The following is a 25,616-nucleotide window of genomic DNA, read 5'->3' on the forward strand; positions in this document are numbered from 1 at the left end:
GGAAGTTCAACATGGCACCTCAAGGCAAAGAACTCTCTGGGGATCTGAAAAAAAGAATTGTTGCTCTACATAAAGATGGCTTATGGGGCGTACACACGGTCGGACTTTTCAGCTACAAAAGTCCGACAGCCTGTCCGACGGACTTTCGACGGACTTTCGACGGACTTGCGGCGGACTTGCGGCGGACTTTCTAACGAACAGACTTGCCTACACACGATCACACAAAAGTCCGTCGAATTCTTACGTGATGACGTACACCGGACTAAAATAAGGAAGTTGATAGCCAGTAGCCAATAGCTGCCCTAGCGTGGGTTTTTGTCCGTCAGACTAGCATACAGACGAGCGGATTTTTCGACCGGACTCAAGTCCGTCGGAAAGATTTGAAGCATGTTTCAAATCTAAAGTCCGTCGGATTTGAGGCTGAAAAAGTCCGTTGTAAGTCCGGAGAAGCCCACACACGATCGGATTACCAGCCAGCTTTAGTCCGTCAGCGTCCGTTGGACTTTTGTAGACGAAAAGTCCGACCGTGTGTACGCGGCATTAGTCTATAAGAAGATTGCCAAGACCCTGAAACTGAGCTTCAGCATGGTGGCCAAGACCATACAGCAGTTTAACAGGACAGGTTCCACTCAGAACAGGCCTCGCCATGGTCGACCAAAGACATTGAGTGCACATGCTTAGCGTCGTATCCAGAGGTTGTCTTTGGGAAATAGACATATGAGTGCTGCCAGCATTGCTGCAGAGGTTGAAGGGGTGGGGGGTCAGCCTGCCAGTGCTCAGACCATACGCTGCACACTGCATCAAATTGGTCTGCATTGCTGTTGTTCCAGAAGAAAGCCTCTTCTAAGGATGAAAAATAATAATGGGCACGGCGCCAAATAATAAACGTGCACTCTCACAAACTAATGCTGCTCCTAAAATTAGTAAAATACTAATATACAATAACAAACAGTGAAGGGCACATCAATAGTGCAATAATAAATGAATACATTTTGTGTTGACTCAATCATGTAATAAGGTGCAACAGTGCATGCTACAATAAATTACTGGTAAAACATGTAAGTGCTAATAAAGTGAATATAGTGCAAAAAAAGTTCAATTTGTCTCTTATTGTTATTGTGAAACAAAACCACAATCTTCTTAAATAATCCAATCATCACATGACAATAAAGTGCAAATGCTTTCTTATTCATGCTTCACCCGAAGTGGTATGTCAAATCGCTCAACCAGACAGTAGTGGCCCCCGAGTGACCCTTAGGCATGGAAAGGATCAAGTAAAATAATTCATCAAAGGTATTTTTCCCAATATCCTGGCATGAAAGATATAAGTGCAGAGGGACTCAAGTAACAGGACAGCAGGAGTATATAAATATGTGACTTCTTGTACCTGAGCCCCAGTACTTCAATTCACCAACCAAATCTGTAAAAAGTGGCTCCCCATGAAAGCCACAAAAGCTCAAATAGTGTAAAAACGTCTTTGATCCAGATAAAAACTTCACAGCCAAACAGGTATGCAAGGTACAGGATGAGAAACAGACGTGCTGCAGCTATGGAGGAGAAGCAGAGACCAATGCGGTACCTTACAATTCTGTGGGTACTCGATGTTCGTCTCGGCGTGCGCTCCAACTGTTACCAGTAACGGAGGACTGGTTGCGGCGTGTCGAGCCTCCCTTTCAATATATTTCACGCTGTGTGCGCGTCATCAGGAAATGGCTCCCCAGCTCCATGATGTCGTCATGTAGGAGTGGAAGAGGACTCCAGTGGCAACCTGTGAAGCTCTGGTGAACTGCATGCCCAAGACGGTTAAGGCAGTGCTGGAAAATAATGGTGGTCACACAAAATATTGACACTTTGGGCCCAATTCAGACATTTTCACTTAGGGGTGTACTCACTTTTGTTGCCAGCGGTTTAGACATTATTGGCTGTGTGTTGAGTTATTTTGAGGGAACAACAAATTTACACTGTTATACAAGCTGTACTCTCACTACTTTACATTGTAGCAAAGTGTCATTTCCTCAGTGTTATCACATGAAAAGATATAATAAAATATTTACAAAAATGTGAGGGGTGTACTGTATATATTCAACCGCCCACCACACCAACTGCTATTGGAGTTAAATCAACCGGATGAGTTATAAAATCTATACCAATTATACCAACCAACTGTTGTCTCGGACAAGCTAAGCTGAGCATTCATTTTATGTGCCCCAAAAGGTACTGGTCCCAACACTTCAGGCTGTCCCCTAATATTATAGGTAATAGAATATTTTAAATTGTTTTCTAACGTGGCCTAATGGTTTGTAAAGTCAATAGAACATTTGAACAAGCCTTTCAACTGATGGTTACACTTACTATAGTCATAAAACTTCCAAAGCTCTTAATATTTTCATTAATTTTTCTCATGAGGCTCAGTATGGTCGGATCATCATATTCAAATCTGTCACCCAGTAATATAGACACGATTATATTGGCTACCGCAGCATTGACGATGGCCATATTTTCAAAGGGTTCCCCTAAAAGAGAGAACAAATGTTTGAAATAACTAGATTTATGTCAAATCCAAGCAATTATCTTTTTTAAAGCAACAATATTATCTTGGATTAGTGGGACCCCACCTGGCTGATTGACATTCAGACTTTTAGGATGAAATGCCTGACAAAACGATCTTCTGTTGGTTTATGCATCATATGTTTCTTCCAACCATTCCTTTCTCTTGGTTTATATAATTTACATACAACAATATACAGGTCTGTAGCAAACAAGTAAAACAAACCAACTTTGTTAGTTTACTGGTGATTTATAGAGAGATGTTATTTGTAGAAACAGAATTAACCACTACAAGATCGGACTGTTTCACCCCTTTCTTGCCCAGGCAATTTTTCAGTTTTCAGCATTTGTTACACTTTGACAATTGCTCAGTCATGCAACACTGTATCCAAATGTTTTTTTTTTTTATATCATTCTTTTGAGGCAGACTTTCTTTTAGTGGTATTTAATCACCACTGTTTTTTTTTTTTTTTTTCCATTTTTTCCTGTATAAAGGAAAAAGCCCAAAATTTTGAAAAAAAAAAAAAAAAAACGTTTTGCTTCTAAATAAAACTTTGCAAAAAAAAAAATCTTTCTTCAAAAATTTGTATCAAAATGTATTCTGCTACATTTCTTTGCTGAAAACATAAATAAATCTGTGTTTATTATTTAGCCTGTGTGAAAGTTATAGAGTCTACAAACCATGTTATATATATTGTTTTTGAAAATTGCTCATTCATGATGTACTGATTGCCTATCCTATTTGTTGAGGCCCTAAAATGCCAATGCAGTACAAATACCCCCCAAATTATACCTTTTTGGAAAGGGAACAGTCCAAAGTATTTAGTAAGTGGCATGGTGAGTTTTTTGCAGTTGTAATTTTTTTGTCACAATTTTTTTGAAAAAGAAGAACTTTTACCACTTCAATACAGGGCACCTATACACCTTCCTGCCCAGACCAATTTTCAGCTTTCAGTGCTGTCGCAGTTTGAATGACAATTGCGCGGTCATCCATCACTTTACCCAAACTAAATTTTTATCATTTTGTTCCCACAAATAGAGCTTTCTTTTAGTGGTATTTGATCACCTCTGCGGTTTTTATTTTTTGCTAAACAAATAAAAAAATACCGAAAATTTTGAAAAAAAAATAAAGTTTTGCTTTTGTTTCTGTTATAAAGTATTGGAAGGAAGAAAAATGCAGCGCTCTGAAGGTGAAATGAATGTGTAGCAGTGGGTCAAGTCCATAAATGTTAACCCTAGTAATAATCGTGAATTGAATCAAATCAACATAAATCTTAAATAAAAAAAGTCCACTGTATCCATTCTGTGAGAGGAAAACACTTCTATAGAGAATAATAAAAAGTCCTGGAAGGACTAAAGGGATGTTATGAGTCCATATGTGGAAAACAACATCCAGGGTGTGAGTGTAGGTCCGTGAAAGGAGAACCAAAACAGTAGTGGTTGACATCAATACATATAGAAAGATGGGTACTCTTACCGGATGGAGTGGACTCCCGTGTCTTAAGACATGGAGTCAATAAAGCGGTAAGCCCCACCCGGGCTATGGAAGGAAGTCCGAAAGGCTGGAACTCGCAGGGTACACTTCAACCAACGAACCTCAGGTAATCTTCAGGGTGGATCGTCAAACCAGGAATTCCGGAGGCATGTAGTTCCAATAGCCAAAAATTAAGTAATCTATAAAACTGCAGGGCTGAAATTGCTGAAAAAATTCAAATTTTCAGACTGCAATTTCTTTCTTCTATCACTGGAGGGAGCCAGAAAGTTACAATAACAAAAAGCTTGTAAGCATACAAGCAGGGGAGACAGAGGCCATTTGGAGATGGCTACACAACTGGACTACACTCACACCCTGGATGTTGTTTTCCACATATCATCCCTTTAGTCCTTCCAGGACTTTTTATTATTCTCTTTAGAAGTGTTTTCCTCTCACAGAGTGGATACAGTGGACTTTTTTTATTTAAGATGTATGTTGATTTGATTCAATTTACGATTATTACTAGGGTTAACATTTATGGACTTGACCCACTGCTACACATTCATTTCACCTTCAGAGCGCTGCATTTTTCTTCCTTTCTTTAGTTTATTGTTTGTCACAATGTATGCGGCTGCTGTCTTATTGTTGTTCACATTATAGAGCGCAGTGTTTTTGTATATTTTATTTTGTTATAAAGTATTGTAAATAAGTAAGTTTTCTCTTTCACTGATGGGCACTGATAAGGCGGCACTGACAGGCACTGATAAAGCGGCACCGATGAGGTGGCACCAATGAGCGGGCACTGACGATGGGCACTGATATGCTGCACTGATGGGCACTGGTAGGCGGCACTGATGGGTGACTCTGATATGCAGCACTGATGGGCATTGATAGGCGGCACTGATGGGCACTCATGAGTGGCACTGATAGGCAACACTGATGGGCACTGAAAGGCTGCAAAGATGGGTTCTTATGGGTGACATTGTTAGGCGGCACTGATGGGCACTGATAGGAGGCACTGATGGGCATTGATACGTGGCACTGATGGGCACTGATACACGGCACTGATAGGCATCCCTGGTGGCACTGGCAGTGGTAGGCATTGTGAGTGGGCACTGATTGGCAGCTGCCTGGGCATTGATTGGCAGCTGCCTGGGCACAGATTGGTATTTCCCTGGGGGTCTAGGGGGGGCATACCTGGTGGTCTAGTGTGGATGGCCATCCTGGTGGCCCTGGGCGGCATGATGGTGGTCCTGGGCGGGATCCGAGGGGGGGCTGTGCTGATAAACAATAAAAACAGGCCCCCCTTGTCAGGAGAGCAGCCGATCGGCTCTCCTCTACTCGCGTCTGTCAGACGCGAGTGAGGAAAAGCCGATCACCGGCTCTTCCCATTTACATTGTGATCAGCCATGATTGGACACGGCTGATCATGTGGTAAAGAGTCTCCGTCAGAGACTCTTTACCTAGATCGGGGGCGCGCAGCGGCTTAATATCCTGAGGACGTCATATGACGCCCAGTCAGGTTATTGAAACCACTTTGCTGCCGTCATTCTGCTATAATAGCGGGCGGCAAGTGGTTAATAAAAACGTGTTTTTTTTAACAAAGTTGTAATTTTAACATGGTTTTGTTCACAAACATTATAGGTGTTCTGCCTCCAACAGGACAATCATTAAGTTGTTCTGCATGCAATATTAGATTTGACCACAAGATGAAGCCGGTAGTAAATTTACTGTTTTTGCAGAATCTAGACACTGTTCACCTTTTACAAATATACCCATCATTCTTCAGTCTAAGGAAGAGAGAAATGCAGCATCGTTGGCGAGAATTACTTATTGCCATCTACAGCCTAGCTTATTTATTGTATTCCTGTATACTTCAGACACTGATTATATGTATCTGTATTTGTGTTTTCTCAATAGTTTCACCCACCCTGTTTTGTTATTAAAGCTTCAAAATGACACTGTCTGGCTTATTGCAGAATAGGAGAGTTTGGCTGCATGTCAAGCTACACACAGGGAAATGTGTAGTGGGGACAGAACAATAGGCATATTTACAATTACACCCCAATACACAGGGCTGGTGCAAGGATTTTTGACAACCTAGGCGAAAACTAATTTTTCCGCCCCCCCCATTGGTTCCACTCCTGACTCCACCCCTTTTGCCCTACCCATGTATACCCTACCTTTTTAATGAAACGTCCATCAAATGCAGCCTCACCAGCCCCCATTAATGCAGCCTCACCAGCGCCCATCAATGCAGCCTACCAGCGCCCATCAAATGCAGCCTCACCAGCGCCCATCAATACAGCCTACCAGCACCCATCAATGCAGCCTACCAGCACCCATCAATACAGCCTCACCAGCGCCAATCAATGCAGCCTACCAGCGCCCATCAAATGCAGCCTCATCAGCACCCATCAATGCAGCCTACCAGCGCCCATCAAATGCAGCCTCATCAGCGCCCATCAATACAGCCTACCAGCACCCATCAATGCAGCTTACCAGCGCCCATCAATACAGCCTCACCAGCACCCATCAATGCAGCCTACCAGCGCCCATCAATGCAGCCGACCAGCGCCCATCAAATGCAGCCTCACCAGCGCCCATCAATGCAGCCTACCAGCGCCCATCAAATGCAGCCTCATCAGCGCCCATCAATGCAGCCTACCAGCGCCCATCAAATGCAGCCTCATCAGCGCCCATCAATACAGCCTACCAGTGCCCATCAATGCAGCATACCAGCGCCCATCAATACAGCCTCACTAGCGCCCATCAAATACAGCCTCACCAGCGCCCATCAATACAGCCTACCAGCGCCCATCAAATACAGCCTCACCAGCGCCCATCAAATGCAGCCTACCAGCGCCCATCAAATACAACCTACCAGCACCCATCAATGCAGCCTACCAACGCCCATCAATGCAGCCTCACCAGCGCCCATCAATGCAGCCTACCAGCACCCATCAATGCAGCCTACCAACGCCCATCAATACAGCCTCACCAGCGCCCATCAATGCAGCCTACCAGCACCCATCAAATGCAGCCTCATCAGCGCCCATCAATGCAGCCTACCAGCGCCCATCAAATGCAGCCTCATCAGCACCCATCAATACAGCCTACCAGCACCCATCAATGCAGCCTCATCAGCGCCCATCAATACAGCCTCACCAGCGCCCATCAATGCAGCCTACCAGCGCCCATCAAATGCAGCTTCATCAGCGCCCATCAATGCAGCCTACCATCGCCCATCAAATGCAGCCTCACCAACGCCCATCAATGCAGCCTACCAACGCCCATCAAATGCAGCCTCATCAGCGCCCATCAATGCAGCCTACCAGCGCCCATAAAATGCAGCCTCATCAGCGCCCATCAATACAGCCTACCAGCGCCCATCAATGCAGCATACCAGCGTCCATCAAATACAACCTACCAGCGCCCATCAATGCAGCCTACCAACGCCCATCAATACAGCCTCATTAGCGCCCATCAATACAGCCTGCCAGCGCCCATCAAATGCAGCCTCATCAGCGCCTATCAATACAGCCTACCAGCGCCCATCAATGCAGCCTACCAGTGCCCATCAATACAGCCTCACTAGCGCCCATCAATACAGCCTACCAGCGCCCATCAAATGCAGCCTCACCAGCACCATTCATTTGGGAGTCAGGACACAGACACAGTCCTCCATTGCCGCTGTGCCTCTAACACTATGTGCGAACAGAGCGGCAGCTGCCTGCTGATGCTGAGACTTAGTTGGTTGCTGCAGAGAGAAGAGAGTAGGAACATCAGTGGCGGGGCGCCCCAGGCAGCAGTGCGCCCTAGGTGGCTGCCTAGTTTGCCTAGTTGTAGCACCGGCCCTGCCAATACACATTTTTCTACTCCTTTAACCACTTGCTGACCAGCTGCCGTCATACGGCGGCAGGTCTGCTCGTTCCCGCAAATCACTGTACCTGTACGTCGGCTCCTTTAAGAGCCATAGCAGACCCAATGCAGATGGTTGGCAGCTGCGATGTCCGCCAGCCCCCCGATCGTGGGCATGAGAGCCAGAACGGGGGTCTGTGTATGTAAACACACAAATCCTCGTTCTGACAGGGGTGGAGAAACAGATCTGTTGTTCCAAGTAGGGCTGAAACAACTAATCGATTAATTGACAACTAATCGATTATGAAATGAATCAATTACTATTTTCATAATCGAATAATCGGCCAGTAACATAATGGGATTAAAAAAAACTAAAATGAGCCCTTTATAGTGCAAAAAGAGCAAATAATCGCTACTGTAAATATTACTTTCACATTTCTATGGTAAAAAAAAGGAACCCCTTACAGTAGTAATTATCTGCTTTTTTTGTACTATAAAGGGCTAACTTTAATTTTTTTTAACCCCATTATGTTACTAAACGTCTTAGGCTCGGTTCACATCTATGTGTGTTTTTTGGTGCTTTTTGCAGAAACGCAGTACAGTTCATTTACATGGTTTCCTATGGGACACGTTCACATCTATGCTTTTTTTTTTTCAGCCGCTGCGTATTTGGAAAGGGTCGGGGACTTTTTTTTTACGCAAAACAGTGTTTTTTTGGTTCAATAGACTTCAATGGAGAAGCCACAGAAAAGCATGTATTGTGTTTTTGCAGCAATGTGTTTTTTAATCTGCCCAACAACAATTTGTCCAAAAAAAATGCAAAAAACGCAAATCGCAGCAAAATCACGCAAAAATCAAAACGCACAGCAAAAAGCACTGCAGAAACAGATCAAAAGCAAGCTGCATCGGTGTGTACCGAGCCTTATGCTGGCCACACGGATCAATTTTCAGACGAGAATATTCAGACGAAAAATCTTTGTACATTCGCTGAATGAAAGAATGCTGTTTGAAATTTTCACTTGTTTTTAACATTCTGTTTTTAAAATGAATGTAATTTCTGAATGAAAACCACATACACTGTCTGAAAATTCCTTTCACCAAAAAGTTTTCTATTATTTCCAAATTTTCCCATCACTGTGGTTGAAAATGAATGTCGATTTGACCCCTCGAACGATTAGAAAATCGAACAAACATTCTTAAAATTAATTTTTTTTTTGAAGGGAGACATTGTTTTGTTTTTTAATAACAACATTTGATGTCTGATGATATTTACCAGATTCACCCTTTAATAGTATATACAGTATATATCCTCTAATAGTATATACAGTATATCTCTCCTCTAATAATATATACAATATAGCTCTCCTCTAATAGTATATCTCTTCTAATAGTATATACAGTATATCTCTTCTGTCTGTTATTCTCAGAGTGAATTCAATATTTTGCTCCCTAACCATATAGATGGTTATTTATTTTTACCACTGCGTATAGAGATATTTAAGAATAAATTGCCTTTTTTTTACATATTAACTAAATTACACACCACACTTTTTTTAAGGTTATTAACCGATTAATCGAAATAATAAGCGGCCAACTAATCAATTATGAAAATAATCTTTAGTTTCAGCCCTAGTTCCAAGTAATTAGGAACAGCAGTCTGTCTCCTCCTCCAGTCAGCCCAGCCCCCATACAGTTAGAAACACACATGAGGGAACACATTTAACCCTTTGATCGCCCCCTAGTGTTAAGCCCTTTCCTGCCAGTGACAGTTACACAGTAATCAGTGCAATGTTGTAGCACTGATCGCTTTGTAAATATCAATGGTCCCAAAAAAGTGTCAAAAGTGTCTGATCTGTCCGCCACAATGTCACAGTCCCACCAAAGATTGCAGCCATTACTAGTAAAACAAAAAAAAAATGCCATAAATATTTCCCCTATTTTGTAGACACTATAACTTTTGTGTAAACCAATCAATACATGCTTATTGCCATTTTTTTACCAAAAATATGTAGAAGAATACATATCAGCCTAAACTGATGAAGAAATTTGTTTTGTTCTTTTTAAATTTGGGGATATTTATTACAGCAAAAAGTAAAAAATATATATATATATTTTCAAAATTCAAAGGTTAAGATAGGGGACATTGTGAATTACACTTATAATAAACATAACATGTTGAATATATATATATATATATATATATATATATATATATTAAACAAAAATGTCCATCAATCTTCAGTGAAATAACCAAATAAGTGTGATATATTCAAACAAAGTCCTCCACCACTTTATAGACATCCGATTCACACCCAATGTGGTCAAGTAAAAAAACCTGCTCACCAGAAACTAAATGTATATATCAGCTGGACACCCTGTAGCCAGCCGGTATGATCATTGATGTAGATCTAAATTGTTTCCTAACCAATCATTCATTTTGGTGTATTTTTTAAAGTATTTTTTAAAGTAATATATCCAAAATTCCCCAGCAAGTTACCCAAATTAAGTAGGATCCATTAAAAAAATATATCCATATATCCATTCCGTACCCATATCATTTCTTGCACCAAGTCCATTTAATTGGTAGGATTGTTAAAAACATATCCTTTCATACCTTTTTCATATTCATGGGTGTGAATCGGATGTCTATAAAGTGGTGGAGGACTTCTTTATGTCAGTTCATGATTATCAGGATAATTTTATGATCAATAATATACACGGATTAACTATTCATATTTATCTATATATCAGATTTATACTTTTAATGTGTTGATTTTACAAATTAAGATCTTTAAATATTGTATATTTTTAAATGTATATGTTATGGTTTCTTCAGTCTCTGTAGATGTCTGTTAAAGCTGGCACTAGTCTGTAAGATTGAGAGGGGCGGGAAATTTTTTTTCCGCCTATCACAATCCACAACCAGGCTACTTATAGTCTTCTGCCCAGTGACCGGAATGCTTCCTGATGACGTAATAATACGAAACATACGCCGAGGCGCCTTTCCGGTCACGTCACTTCTGGCCCCCAGCTTCCGGTTTACCTCTCATCGGCAGTGGAATGCACACTGGTTCTCAGCGTGAACGGAGCAGAGTGCGGTCTCCATCAACCTACACGCGAGAATTCCTAGTGTTGGCACTGGCACATGTAAGCAGGCAATTGTATGTTTTATATTTTTTTTAAATAAAAAGCATTGTCACGCTATTGATCCCTCTTTGTTTTTCATCCCCTATGGACAACTGTGGAGGAGAGGAGAGTACAGTCTAGAAGTTTCCTGATTCAATCTTTGGCTGCAAGATTGTTTATCTGTCAGGGCTTGGCTCAGCCCTTCCTTCTCTGAGCTGGCCGCTCAGCTGTCGGCTAATTGCCAGCTCCTTTCTCTCCACGGTGACTCAGCTGTTGATGATCTGCTCGTCAGTCCTGCCTAATTAAAGCCGTCAAGCTCACTTCATCTCTGCCTTCTCCTTTGGTCACATCTCTGAGACTTTCTCCTGCGTTCCTGTTGAAGACTTGCTCGGCTGACGTCCCTTCTGTCTCCTGATCCTGCTTGCTGTACTACTTTGTTGATCTATGGCTCTCTGACATTGGCAGTGGCTGACTACCTGATCTGGTTACTGAACTCTGGCTATGTATTGGCTACACTTACTCTGTTTACCTTTTTATTATCATTAAACAAGTGTGATTAACTGTACTTCTGTCTCTGTCTGATTCATGGTTTCTGACATTATCAAAGCGATTTCAGACCTCTTTTTAGCCAAAGAGGTCATGGCTATCTGGTGAGCAGGTCTTTTTACTTGAGCACATTGGGTGTGAATCGGATGTCTATAATGTGGTAGAGGACTTTTGTTTGAATATATCACGCTTTTTTGGTTATTTTACTGAAGATTGATGGACATTTCATAAGACATTTTTGTTTATATATATATATATATATTTATTGATTCATTATGTATTCCACATGTTAAGTTTATTATAAGTGTAATTCACAGCGCCTCCTATCTTAACCTTTGAATCTGCACAGTAGGTCACCTACAGTTTTTGGGGAGCAGCTTAATTTAGTATACTATTCAATTCACTGGCACAATGTTATTTCACCATTCACAATTTTTTTTTCAAAATCGTTGCTCTTTTTTTGTTAATAGCGCAAAAAATAAAAAACGCAGAGGTAATCAAATACCACCAAAAGAAAGCTCTATTTGTGGGAAAAAAGAAGGCAATTTTGTTTGGGTACAGCATCTAACGACCGCGCAATTGTCAGTTAAAGTGACGCAGTGCCATATCGCATAAAGGCGTGGTCATTAAGGGGGAAAATCTTCCAGGGCTGAAGTGGTTAAATGAGGTCGCATTTGCAGGGTACAGAGAGTAAAAGCAGGTGGTGAGGAGGTGATACAAACCTCACTGCCTGTGAAATGGGGTTACCACATGTGGGAGACCTTTTCACAGTCTAGACCAGTGTTTCTAAACCTTTTTTCAGTCAAGGCACCCTTTAAAATTCTGCATAATCTCATGGCACCCCCATTCTTACATGTAAAAAATAAACTAATTGTTTTACATAACGCAACAACATCCACACACATAGGGCACCCAATATTAGGGGGGATTTATTCTTCCAAAGCAAACACACCTTTGCACACTGGTACTGACTAGTATTTCAATGTTTCTCTTCTCCCTCAGTTTTTTCCCCTCACTCAGCTAATGTGACCCAGTGTTGAGGGAGAGGAGTGGTGGAGTCAAACAAGTCATTGGTTGTTGGGATGCTGGCCATTGGTTGTTAAGATGAAAACCTGTGGCTTTGCATAACTAAAAGGCAGGCTTGATTTACCAATTGGTTTGTATACAATTTTTGGGCAATTTTTAGGCATTCTGCCAAGGCACCCCTGAAACCTGAAGGCACCCTGGTTGAAAAAGTCTGGTCTAGACGCATAGAGGGGTCCAAAATCCAATGTGATCCTTCCAGCTTTTAGGGACCTTAAGTTCAATTTCCTGACTACCTATCATATTTCTGGAGTCTGAAATGCAGGGACAGGAGAAACGCTAGCAAAATTACCCCATTTGGAAAGCAAACAGCCCAAGGTATTTTCTGAAAGGTATAGTGAGTCTTTTGAAACGTCGTTTTTTTGCAGCAAGTTTTTGGAAAATGCAGGAAAGAAAAATTAAAATGTATTTTTTACACTAAGTTGTCAATTAGTAAGATATTTCTAACACGCAGTATAGGCAAATGTAGAATTACACCCCAAGACACATTCTGCTACTCTTTCCGTGTATGGTGATACCACAGGTATGTGACTTTTTCACAGCCTAACCACATAGAGAAGTCCAAAATCCAAGAGCACCTTGAGGCCTCTAGGGTCATAAAATACACATCCAATTCCCTGACTACCTATCACATTTTTGGAAGGCCTGGTGCACCAGGACAGTAGAAACATCCAAAAAAAACTACCACATTTTGGAGAGTAAACACCCCAAGGCACTTTTTAACCAGCATGGTTGGTCTTTTGAAGGCTTCATTTTTTTTTGGCACAAGTTTTTGGAAAATACAGAAAAAAAATGTAAATTTTTTGTGCAAATCTGTCAATTTATAAAAGATATTTCTCACACACAGCATGGGCATACTTAGAATTACAACCCCCCCAAAATTCTTATACTCCTCTGGAGTATAATGCCCTGTACACATGGTCGGACATTGATCAGACTTTCCGACAACAAAATCCATGGATTTTTTCTGACAGATGTTGGCTCAAACTTGTCTTGCATACACATGGTCACACAAAGTTGCTGGAAAATCCGATTGTTCTGAACGCAGTGACGTAAAACACGTACGTCGGGACTATAAATGGGGCAGTGGCCAATAGCTTTCATCTCTTAATTTATTCTGAGCATGCGTGGCACTTTGCGCATCGGATTTGTGTACACACGATCGGAATTTCCGACAACAGATTTTGTTGTCAGAAAATTTTATAGCAAGCTCTCAAACTTTGTGTGTCGGAAATTCCTATGGAAAATGTGTGATGGAGCCTACACACGGTCGGAATTTCCGACAACAAGGTCCTATCACACATTTCCATTGGAAAATCCTATCGTGTGTACATGGCATTTGCATACCACATGTGTGAGAATTTTATCAGTGTTTGGACTGATTATGTACCGGACATTGTATCTTGTGAGGCGGCTCTCTAATTAGGCAAATTAGGCGGTCGCCTTAGGCCTCGCACTCCCAGGGGCCCCGCAGCCACCTAATTTGCCTGACGCGTTTGTGGGAGGGAATGCCCCCCTGTCAGTGTCCCCACTGAGTGAGCGAGCGAACCGGATGGATGAGCGAGGGTCTCTACAAGTATGCAGCCACAGCACTGCTATATCATCAGCATTGTGCCCGCCTGAAGTTTCTTTCTGTTCCCTCTGCCACTCTCTGCATTCTCAAGCGCCCTCTCTGTCTCCTTTAGGCAGCGCTGCCTGCAGACAGATTATAGAGGTGGGGGCTGAGCTGCCGGCAGCTGCTGAACCCAGGAGGGATACATATTGCACATGGAGGAGTTCATTCTTCTACAGAAGGACACCGGATGTGTGGGGGGAGGTGAGCTGACAGACTCGTTTGAGATTTGTGGGCACTGTGCAGGGACTTGTGACTTGTGTGCAGGGACTTGTGACTTGTGTACAGGGAATTGTGACTTGTGTGCAGCGACTTGTGACTTGTGTGCAGGGACTTGTGACTTGTGTACAGGGACTTGTGACTTGTGTACAGGGACTTGTGACTTGTGTGCAGCGACTTGTGACTTGTGTGCAGGGACTTGTGACTTGTGTGCAGGGACTTGTGTGCAGGGACTTGTGACTCGTGTGTAGGGACTTGTGTGCATGGACTTGTGACTTGTGTGCAGGGACTTGTGTCTTGTGTGGAGGGACTTGTGACTTGTGTGCAGGGACTTGTGTGTAGGAACTTGTGTGTAGGGACTTGTGACTTGTGTGCAGGGACTTGTGTGTAGAGACTTGTGTGTAGGGACTTGGACTTGTGTGCAGGGACTTCTGTCTTGTGTGCAGGGACTTGAGGCGTTTGTGCAGGGACGTGTGTCTTGTGTGCAGGTACTTGTGTGCAGGGACTTGTGTGCAGGGTCTTGTGACTTGTGTGTGGGGACTTGTGACTTGTGTGTGGGGACTTGTATGCAGGAACTTGTGACTTGTGTGCAGGGACTTGTAACTTGTGTGCAGGGAATTGTGACTTGTTTGCAGGGACTTGTGTCTTGTGTGCAGGGACTTGTGTCTTGTGTGCAGGGACTTGAGGCTTGTGTGCAGGGACTTGGGATGGGGAGGGGGCGGTGAGAGCAGTGTTTGCAGCGGGCTGGGAGGCTAGTTCTGGTGCTGTGTTGCTAACTTCAGTTGCTCTATGCATGCCAATGCAAGATGGCCTCTGCAGTGATGGAGCAATAATTTAGGGCTCATTCACACCATATACCACTTTTCTACCATGTGCACCCCTCTCATGTACATACTACCCACCACCACACACTCCACACCCCTCTCATGTACATGCTACCCACCACCATACACTCAACACCCCTCTCATGTACATGCTACCCACCACCAAACACTCCACACCCCTCTCATATCATACTACTCCCCCCCCCACCATACACTCCACACCCCCCTCATGCACACAATTGTTTTGTTATTTTTTTGCATTTTTTTTTTTTTTTTACATTTTTTGGTGGGAGTTCTTTGGTTTCTCTGGTGAGATCAGGGGTCTAAACAGACCCTTGAAATCTCACTTTTGAGACAGGGAAAGGGACTAAGGACACAGATTCCCCAGTCCCTCTCTCTGCAGCCTCAGCTGCACTGCACATGATTGAATAGGAGACTGAGGCTCCTGTTAATTCATAAACCGAAGCATAGTAAACACAGTCAAACACTAACTGTGTTCATTTAGAAAAGGAATGGTCTGGTAAATTACATAGTTACCAGCCCCTTTTCCTGAAGATCTCCCACAGCAGTCAGTGGGAGAGAAGAGGAGGGAAGCCGGCAGCGCTGTTGGGGGACATACGATTATTTTTTTATCGCTTGAATTATGTTTCCTATTATGTGCGTGAGTGGGGCCTCATGTTTAAGTTTTGCCTAAGGCCTCACAAAGTCTAGAGCCGCCTCTGTTTGTGTATCACACCAATCAACCAACAGTGTACCAAAAACAGGGTACTCTAAAGGTCACCTCTGTATGAGCGGTCAATATAGCTTAGTGTAGCATCGTCTATAGCAGTCCCTGTTTCTGTAAGCCAAGCAAGCCTAATTTACTGGTACGTGATTGCCCTCAGGAATGCCATGTTCACTGATCAGGAAGTACAGGAGACTGAAGAAAGGAAGAATAAAATATTTCCTATGGTTCCAGAAGTACAGTTGTCTGCTGGGGATAGCTGGGACTGGTGTATTTAAGAACATAGTCAGTCAGACTGGGTGCAGATGGGTCAGTTCAGATGGTAGGCAAAGACATGGTTAGCAAAGTCAGTCCAGGCAACAGGCACAAAAGTGGCCAATAAACAGGCCATGGTCAGTACAGGCAGAGGCAACACTGCACTGGAGTGGTGGTAATTAGAAACACTATTGCTGGATGCACTGGTCTGGTGACACTGGGACTGGTGTGGCAGCAGTCAGGAACACTGTTGCTGGCTTACACTGGTCTGGTGACACTGGGACTGGTGTGACAGCAATCAGGAACACTGTTGTTGGCATACACTGGGACTGGTGTGGCAGTAATCAGGAAAATTGCCACCAGTTTTCCTGATTACCATCACATCAGTCCCAGTGTCACCAGACCAGTATAGTTCAAAACAGTGTTCCTGATTGCCACCACACAAGACCAGTGCAGCCAGCAACAATTAGGAACACCAATTTGAGCTATAATGGTCTGCTGACACTGACTGGTGTTGCGGTGATCAGAGAGACTCTGACTGTTTGCACTATTAGGGCTCATTCACAAATAATAATTATGTTTACTCCACATGTGGCTGCATCTGTCTTATAAAGGGTATTTAACTAGAACATATGGTAGAAGATTAGGAAAAGACAAGTATTCTTATAAAGGTGTGCAATTAGAACTGTTAAGAGTGGGTTGTCATCAATTTGAAGGTTTGGCAGATGGATATCAAAATGAGACTTTGAAGAACATTAGAGAAAGACAATGGGAGAGATTTTTTTTTTTTTTAATGAAGTTTTTATTGTAGCTATAACATAACAGATGAGAGCATAAACGCGAGTGCAGCCGCTATAGTAAACACACGGTTAGCACAGTATATCCATTCTAGATGTAATACATATGGAATAACACAATGTATAACAGTTGGTAAAAGGCAAATGCTCAAAAAAAAGTCTGTGTTTCTTCGTTCTTTCAGAGATCAACTGGTGGTATGAAATATAGTTGTTTTTTATGGTGGATCTTGCATCTAGATTCTTGTTGTGGGGATCTGAGACGTAGGGATAAAGGGTTAAGATTAGGGGTGTGACGGGGGGGGGGAGTTTGTCGGGGAGGGTGACTAAAGAGTATTTAATTGTTTTCAGGTAGTATGTTGAAGAGAATGGTGGACAGGGGAATCTGGAGCCTTGCCTGTTCCATCTCTCCGCCACAGCATCCGAGGCCATTTCATGTCAGAGCTTGTTTGTATTTGTACGTTGTGATGAAGTGTAACCAGCAAGACCAATGTGTGCTAAATTTGCAAGGGGTGTCTTTAGCTTGATGTACTAGTGCCCCAATTTCCGCTTTTTTTTTGTACACGTCTAAACCAAATGTTATAGACGGCGGTTCTGGGGAGCGCCATTTAGCTGGGATACACATCTTCTTTTTCAGGGGTCGATGAGTGGTGTAGCAAAAATTGCGCTGGTGAGTAATCAAGCAAGTAGGTGGTTATCTGGTTTGTAAGTCGATGAACTTCTTTCCAGAAGGGCAATATAGGAGGTTGTGGGTGAAATTTGGTCCCATCTCAGCAGGTAAGACTGTTATCGTGAGTTTTGCAGTGTTTAGGCTTAGCAGGGTAGCAAACAGGGACAGCGGATAAAAAAAAAAATAGAAAAAGTTTTGTGTGCTTATCTGTCCTGGGTGCATACAGCGGAGGTCAGTTTAGTAGTCGCGGCGGGCTCTGTGAGGCACGCGAGCTTTCATAGGGCTCGATTGCTGGCATTGAGCCATCAGGGCTGGGATGGGTCTTGTGCCGGACGTCGAGTGGTGTCTCCGGTTTCGCACATCCTGTGCTTCCTTCGGCTCTTCTCTATCCACATGTTGTTTCAGGCTTTGGATGTTGAAGTCTGCATACCAGTTGGGGTCTTCGACAGTTGGGATGTCGAGCATTTGGCAGAAGGCGTCCAGTTCTTCTGGGACCCTCAGTACGGCTGTGCGGCCTTGGTGGGTTGCTGACAGGAAGAACAAGAACTTTCACCAATACTGGATTCCCTTGGTTCGGAGGACGTCCAGGAGGGGACGCAGGTCTTTTTGGTGCTTGAGATTGATGGCTGAGAGATCTTGGTAAATGTGTACTGCGTGTCCCTCATGAGATAGTTGTGTTCTGTTGCTGGCTTTCCAGAGGATTTCTTCCTTGAGCTTAAAGTTGGTCAGGCAGCACACGATGTCCCGCGGTGGGTCTGTGTCTCTGCCTCGTGGTCTGAGAGCCCTGTGTATACAGTATACTCCATGTTGATGGCTGTCTGTGGGGGCTTGTCAAGGAGGTGGTTGAATAGGCCTGCTACTGTGGGGAGAATCTGTTCAGGCTCAACTGTTTCAGGGAGGCCTCTAACCTTCAAGTTGTGTCACCTCCCTTGGTTGTCCAGGTCCTTGACATGCTGCTGGAGGTCTCGGAGCTGCAGAGTGTAAATGCCCACAGTATGGTGACTCCATATCGCTGTATGTTGGTGAGCAGCGGTGCATTCCACTTCATGTACCCTGCCCGCTATCGATTGAATTTCATGGCGAAGGTCAGTAATGGCCATGGACAGTGTGTCCTTTATGTCAGCCGTTATCATGCGGAGATCGTGCAGGCTCGGCTTTTGGCTCGGTGGCTAGTTCCCCATAGCTGAAGAGGGAGCCGGCTCAGTGGGGGTAAGGCTGATCTTGTTGTGGTGCGGCGTGGGATGCTCTGGCTGATGCACCCGCTAAGGTCTCGTGGAGAGCGGGATCTGGTCGCCGAGTTTCCTCGGGATGAGGTCCCCATTGTGGGTGATTGTTTTGTTGCTGTGTTCCTCAGTGGAGCTAAGTTTTGGATGTTGTTGTTAAGCAGCCATCTTCCTCAAAGGCAAACCACGCCCCTCGACAATGGAAGAGATTTACTAAAACGGGAGCACTGGGGACAGTGAACAAAAGAAGAGCCTGCATAAAAAAAAGAAAAAAAAAAAAAACAGGCCCTTTGGGTCTGGTATGGATTTTGAGGGGGACCCTTTGCCAAAATAAAAATAAATGACATGGGTTCCCCAAAATCCATATCAGACCCTTCTCTGAGAATGCAGCCCAACAAGTGAGCCACACCCCCCTCCTGAACCACACTAAAGCCCCGTACACACGGGCTGAATGCCGGGTGAAATACGGTCTGTGTGTATGTCTGCAGATCCAACAGAAGCCGGCCAAATGGCTTCTGTCGGACATGCATGCTGGACCACCAACAGCCAACCGGCTCCTGATCAGTGCTTTCAGCCAATGGCTGAGAGCGCTGATTGAAGTGTCCCCCTGTCAGAACAGCTCAGCCGGGGAGATTGTAGCACTAATTGGATCGCTAATACAGCAGCTCTTCTGGAGCTGACAGTTCTTTTCCGTTCAACCTGCTGGGTTGAACAGAAAAAACTCATAGTGTATCAGGCTTAAGCCACATGCCCTCCACATGGGGGGGGGGGGCTACCCCCTCCCACAAAGCCCTCTTCCCCACAACCCAGTCCCGCTGGTTGTGGGTGTGTGGGGCATGACTTACTTAACAAGGAGGCCCCCCAGATCTTGGTCCTCCCCATGTGAATGAGTATAAGGTACATAGTACCGACTCAGCTATTCATTTTTTTTCCAAATGGTGAAGGTGAAAAATGAGCAACTTCATATTATCAGTGTACTACAGCTGAAGCTACAAGTTCTGGCACCAAATGTTTGGCTTTTACAGAACTGTGGGGGCAGTAGCAGTTTTACTGAATAGAGCAGCAGCAAAACACAGCCAGGTTTCAATAGAGTTGATTTATTTTTACACAGCAAATGACCCAAAATGTTTTTTTTTTTTTTTTCAGAGTTTGGTTTTGGATTAATAAGGTTTGATTAAAGAGATTTTAATGTAACTTCAATGAACTTGGCACAGAAGGAAGTAAGGGGAAATCTCCCAACTTGGGAACAGACATCAGCAAAGCCTGATCAGGAGTGTGATTTCATTGGGATTACATAGAACTGGTACACTGGTATAAACTCACCTTTGTAGGTTCTGATTTCTTGCATTAAACATTGGGCTTCTTCTTGAATTTTGTTTTCTATAGATCTCTTTCCCATTCCAAAATCCCGTAATGTTGAAAGTGTAAACCTTCTCATTACCTTCCAGTTCTCTCCATTGGCACCAATTATACCTGAAAAGAATTTACATTTTTGAAGATTAATTTAGGCAAAGCAACATTTAGTTCTCTTTACTGAATTACTTTATAAGTCACAAAGTATCCTTTATTTCGACTCTATATATCTAATAAACGGTTAGCGTTATGACTGTACATTTTCCACCTTTTGTATCCCTTATAGCTCAAATGACTGTAGGCTCCTCTGCATAACTAAACCCAAGTACAAAAATGCCACATATTGCCTTTTACCAGTCCTTAGATGTGGTGGTGGCATTAGATTTATTTGTTTGTTTTTTTCCTTTATGTTCAATTGGTGATTCTGCTAGTAACACACGTCCTGTCCTGGGGTGACAACTCTCATTCACTGTACTGTGTCTAGGGAAGAAAAGAGTTGTCGCCTGAAAAAGAGTACCGTGAACGCTAATAACATTGTTAGAGATTTCAATTTATTGCACAGAAAGTTACAAGGACACTGTATTCCTAGCAGGTATTTGTCTATACTTGCAGAAAATGTACTTACTCAAAAAAAGAAAACTGATGCGGCCAACCACCTAAAAACTGGTAAGTTAAAATATATTAAATGATTGTTCTTAGGTTTATCATTTTTTTAATACCATATACCCTAGCACACTGTAAGTAATCCATTGTAAGCTTTGCCACTTTCCTTATTACTGACTTGTATCACAATAGATTGTAAGCTCCTTGACCTTCTCTATTACTGCCTTATATCCTGATAGACTGTAAACTGTTTCACCTTCTGCATTACTCCCTTATATCATAATAGACCATAAGCTGTTCCATCTTCTCTATTACTCCCTTATACCTTTAATAAAGTGTAAACTCTCCCACCTTCTGTATTACTTCAATATACCATAATAGACTGTAAGTCCTTCCTCTATTTATACTCCACCCTTAAAGTGGAATTAAAGTACACAATACTTACCTCTCCTTCAATGGTCCATGGTCCCTCACCAGTGCCCGCATCTTCTATCCAGTTTCATTCAGGTGCCATCTTCAATGAATTTGTACTGGGATGGGCCTGGTGCACAAGATCTGTGCTGGAATCTGCACATATGCAACTCAGTGTACATTCCAAAGTGGACAGAGCAGGTAGGTAGTTTTTTTCATTGCCCAAGAGACGTTGCATGTCTCTTCTGCAGTAAAGACCCTGCCTGTATGCAGTTTTGTAAATAGGGACTTTAGTTCTGTTTTAATACCCTAAACCAGGGATATGCAATTACCGGACCTCCAGCTGTTGCAAAATTACAAGTCCCATCATGATTCTGCCTCTGGGTGTCATGCTTGTGGCTGTCAGAGTCTTGCTATGCCTCATGGGACTTGTAGTTCTGCAACAGCTAGAGGTCCGCTAATTGCATATCCCTGCCCTAAACGATAGTAAGATCTTCAACCTCTAAGTCTCCCTTAGATATAATGTTTTGTTCCATGGAGTTGGGGTTGATTTACTAAAGGCAAATTGACTGTTGGCTCTGCCAGGGAAGTTACACCTTGCAAGGAAACCCCAGTGAATGTGGAGAAATTTCACTTTGCAAAAAATACCCAGTTACGTCACGAATATTTAAAAAAACTGCATTTTTGCTTGCACATGATTGAATGATGGAAGTCAGCAGAGCTCCACATCATTCACTGAGTTATGGATTATTCCCTTTCAAAGTACAACATGCTTTGCAAAATAGTTTATTGGACTTTAGTAAATCAACCCCAAAGTTTACTCTTTCAGAAATGTTTAAACATTTGGAAGGGCAAACCAATGTTTGTGTCCCACCAAATGACTATTATCACTTATTTTCTGCTACATCGCAAGTGCCAGCCTAGCCAATCTTAAAACTCCATAAAGCTTCAGTCCAAATCCAATTGGCCTTGAAGAGTTAATCAGACCTAATGGATTCTGGAGCATGAGAGGGACTGTGCAGAGATCTGTTAAGGAATATTTCCCAAGCAGAGCAAGTGGCATAAAGCAATAAAAACCAGACAGAGGCTCAAAACTATCCCAATGTTTACCAAAATAAAATGGAAAGTTTTGGTTTGAGCTGAGCTTTAGCTACTTACGTAACATAATGTAACTATTTTAAAACTGTAAAGTTTTTTTTATAGAACATTCTGTGATTTACCATTTCCATGTGATATTCTAGCACCCAATGGGTTATCTGGTCTGTCATAAAATTCCTCTGCATGGTTGATAAGTGCATCTTTAACAGTGTCATAACCACATAAGATAACCATTTTCTCCATGGCCAGCTGGATGCTATACACGGAACCGTACTTCTCAGCTAGCTACAAAAACAACGCGACAAAACATATTAGGTATAGAGAAAAAATCATAGAAACTATAACACATACTGTATATGTTGTTAGGTACCCATAGGGGCATTTACATGGAGGAAGAAGTCAGATCGTCTTTGGGATTTGTGTTTGTGCCTTCAAGACAAACAGCTCTTAGGTTACCCTAATTGTGATCTAATATGATCAGTTGTGAGGGAATGATTTGAAACAAGGGCTGATCTAGCCTGTCTAATATGGGGATGCATTACAAAATCTCAGGGGTGCAGAAGATGGGAGGTCAGCAGAGAAGTGTACAGGGGGTAAGCAGAGTAGAGGATAGGGTCAGCAGTTTGTAGGGCAGTGTACAGGGGTCAGCAGAGTGGTGAACAGGGGTCAGTAGTAAGTGAGGCAGAGTTCAGGGGACAGCAGTAAGTGATGCAGAAGACATAATTTGCCTAACAGATGAACGGGCTTAAACAGGGATGAATAAAGAGAATACGTGCCTAGTCACTTTTTACACTGCACACATATACTACAATCCTTACACCCACAAAATACTCCTACTTGGTATGTCACAAGTGACAGTTTCACAGATACACATAAACCTCTGAACAAAGGATCATTTTTTTAAAATGTAAGAATTACATAAAAAGATTAAAGAAGAATGTAATTAAAACCAGCAACTGTTGAGACAATGACCACTTTGGTCAGGACTATGTAATGTACAGCATAATGTATAGAATGCAGGGGTCAGGAGTAAGTAACATGCAAAACAACATATAGAGTGCAGCATCAGGATGGGCCCAACAGTTGAAATCAGATTCCCCCTTACATCAAAAATCCCCATCTGAGTTCCTTCTCAAACAGAATCCCCAGAGTCCCCCCTTTACATCAGATTCCTCCCCTCTACATCATGGTCCCCAGAGTCCCTCCCCCCAACACCAGTGTCCCTAGAGCATCCGGAGTGGTGCCAGGAGGGAGGAAGTCCACCCCACCACCCCCCTAGATCCAGCCATGTTTTGAAAGAATTGATGCAATGTAATACTTTTTTCTAGGAAAGTCACGTACTTTACATTTTGGTGGAATGCTTTTGGTTATTTTACTTCCTTTCTATAATCCAGTCAAAAAGTTTAAAACAGTAAACTGTGTGTAAGTGTTTATAATGTTTGTCCTATCTGTACTCTACACCAGTGGTTCTCAACCCTGTCCTCAAGTACCCCCAACAGGCCATGTTTTGGGAATTTCTCTTAGATAAAATAGCTGTCCAAAATACCAAGCCATTGACTCTGAATTAAAGCACCTGTGCAAGATAAAGGAAAACCTGCAAACATGGCCTGTTGGGGGTACTTGAGGACAGTGTTGAGAACCACTGCTCTACACCATGGACTTTGTATAAACAGTTGGCCACTAAACCATATTGGAGTAATTTGCATGGCTCCCATGCACTCATGTCAACTCTTGTCTAATGAATATACTGTATATATATTTTTAAGCATTCTTAACCTCCCTGGCCGTTTTCCTGAGTGTGGCTCGTGGTTAAATTTCAGTACCATTAGCGGTAACCCCGAGCCACTCTCGGGATTGCATTGCAGGATCCTGATGCAGTGTACTTACCTTGTCCCAGGATCCTACAATGTATTCCCTGCTGTGTCTGCGAGCTCTGTCCTCTGCCCAATGCATCTGTGTGCCGGGCTCCGTTCCCTGCGAGCGTCGCGATGCACGGGGGGCGGAGCCCGGCGGCCAATTCAAAAAATAGAAAATTCATAACACATACAGTACACTGTAATCTTACAGATTACATTACTGTATGAAATCATTTCACATCCCTTTTGTCCCTGGTGGTTTGTCCAATGCCCTGCATGCAGTTTTATATTATAAATACTGTTCTTTCTGCCTGGAAACTTGATATTTTCCATAGCAACCAAAAAGTGTCCCTTTACGTCAAAAGTGGTTTTAGACCAGCTAGAAAACAGTGATAGTAAATTAGAACACTTGCAGAATTGAGCGATAGTGAATCGTGGGGAAATTTATTTTATTATTTTTATATATATTTTTTTAATTATTTATAGTTATTTATTATATTATAATTTTTGATTTTGTGTTTCAAACTTTATCATACCCGGGATGTCTACTAGACTCTTATTTGGACAGATTTAAGTGTGTTATTGCTAAGAATTACAGGCCTACAATATAAAACGCTAAATGTCTATGCAAAACAATTGTACCGCTTTGAGAAGCAAAAAACTGACATAATTATACCACCAGGGAGGCTACGTAAAGTGCCCCATGCAGCTGATAAGTGGCTGATGCCTACTCCCAGCTTCTTCTACTTTACAGAGTAAAAGATAGTGAGGGCAGCTGAGCTGGCAACAAAGGGAAGACAGAGCAACAGAGTCTGATGCTGATTGTCCTCAGTGACAGGATTCACATGGGCAAACGGTCTGTTCTGACCATTCATAAAAACCTCCTAAATGATAGGTTGGATGTATTGTACTGAGCTAAAATTATCAGTATATATGCAGGGGGTCAGTGGGTTTTGCAGTGTAATATAGCAATGCATACTCTCTATGCAACTTTCAGAAAGCATATGACCATTTAAGTCTAGTTTTTTTGCAGGTAGAAACAAAGCTTCAGGAACAAAGTTTCTGTGTGCTTCCTGCCCAAAAGTGAACAGCGTTGATCCCCAACCCTCTGCTTCCACACCCCATTTTTTCAGCAGGTGCTGGAGGTTAGGAAAAAGTTGCATTTTATATGGAGGATTGACCCAAAATACCAGGCTAAGCCCCAAGGGCTTTTAAGTTGGAAGACCTGGTGCAATCAAACCACTCGAACAACTGGACTTAGACAAGTTTGGACAACCTTTGCCAGCTCAGTGTTTAGCTGCCCATTAGACAATATCTACCTGGAGTGTATACTACGC

General features: G+C 42.8%; 1 protein-coding gene across 1 annotated transcript in view; it reads right to left on the reverse strand.

The window, feature by feature from the left end:
- The window catches only part of LOC141141149 (uncharacterized), a 140,747-nt gene that overhangs the window by 37,113 nt on the left and 78,018 nt on the right, over positions 1–25,616 (reverse strand). Inside the window, exons 13-15 of the mRNA XM_073628854.1 lie at positions 22,546–22,708; positions 20,282–20,431; positions 2,353–2,513 (exon numbers count right to left, since the gene is read on the reverse strand). Of these exons, the coding sequence (XP_073484955.1) occupies positions 2,353–2,513; positions 20,282–20,431; positions 22,546–22,708 (474 nt within the window). The remainder of the gene's footprint in view (positions 1–2,352; positions 2,514–20,281; positions 20,432–22,545; positions 22,709–25,616) is intronic.

This window comes from Aquarana catesbeiana, linkage group LG04 (genome assembly GCF_042186555.1).
Source record: "Aquarana catesbeiana isolate 2022-GZ linkage group LG04, ASM4218655v1, whole genome shotgun sequence".
Lineage (NCBI taxonomy): Eukaryota > Metazoa > Chordata > Amphibia > Anura > Ranidae > Aquarana > Aquarana catesbeiana.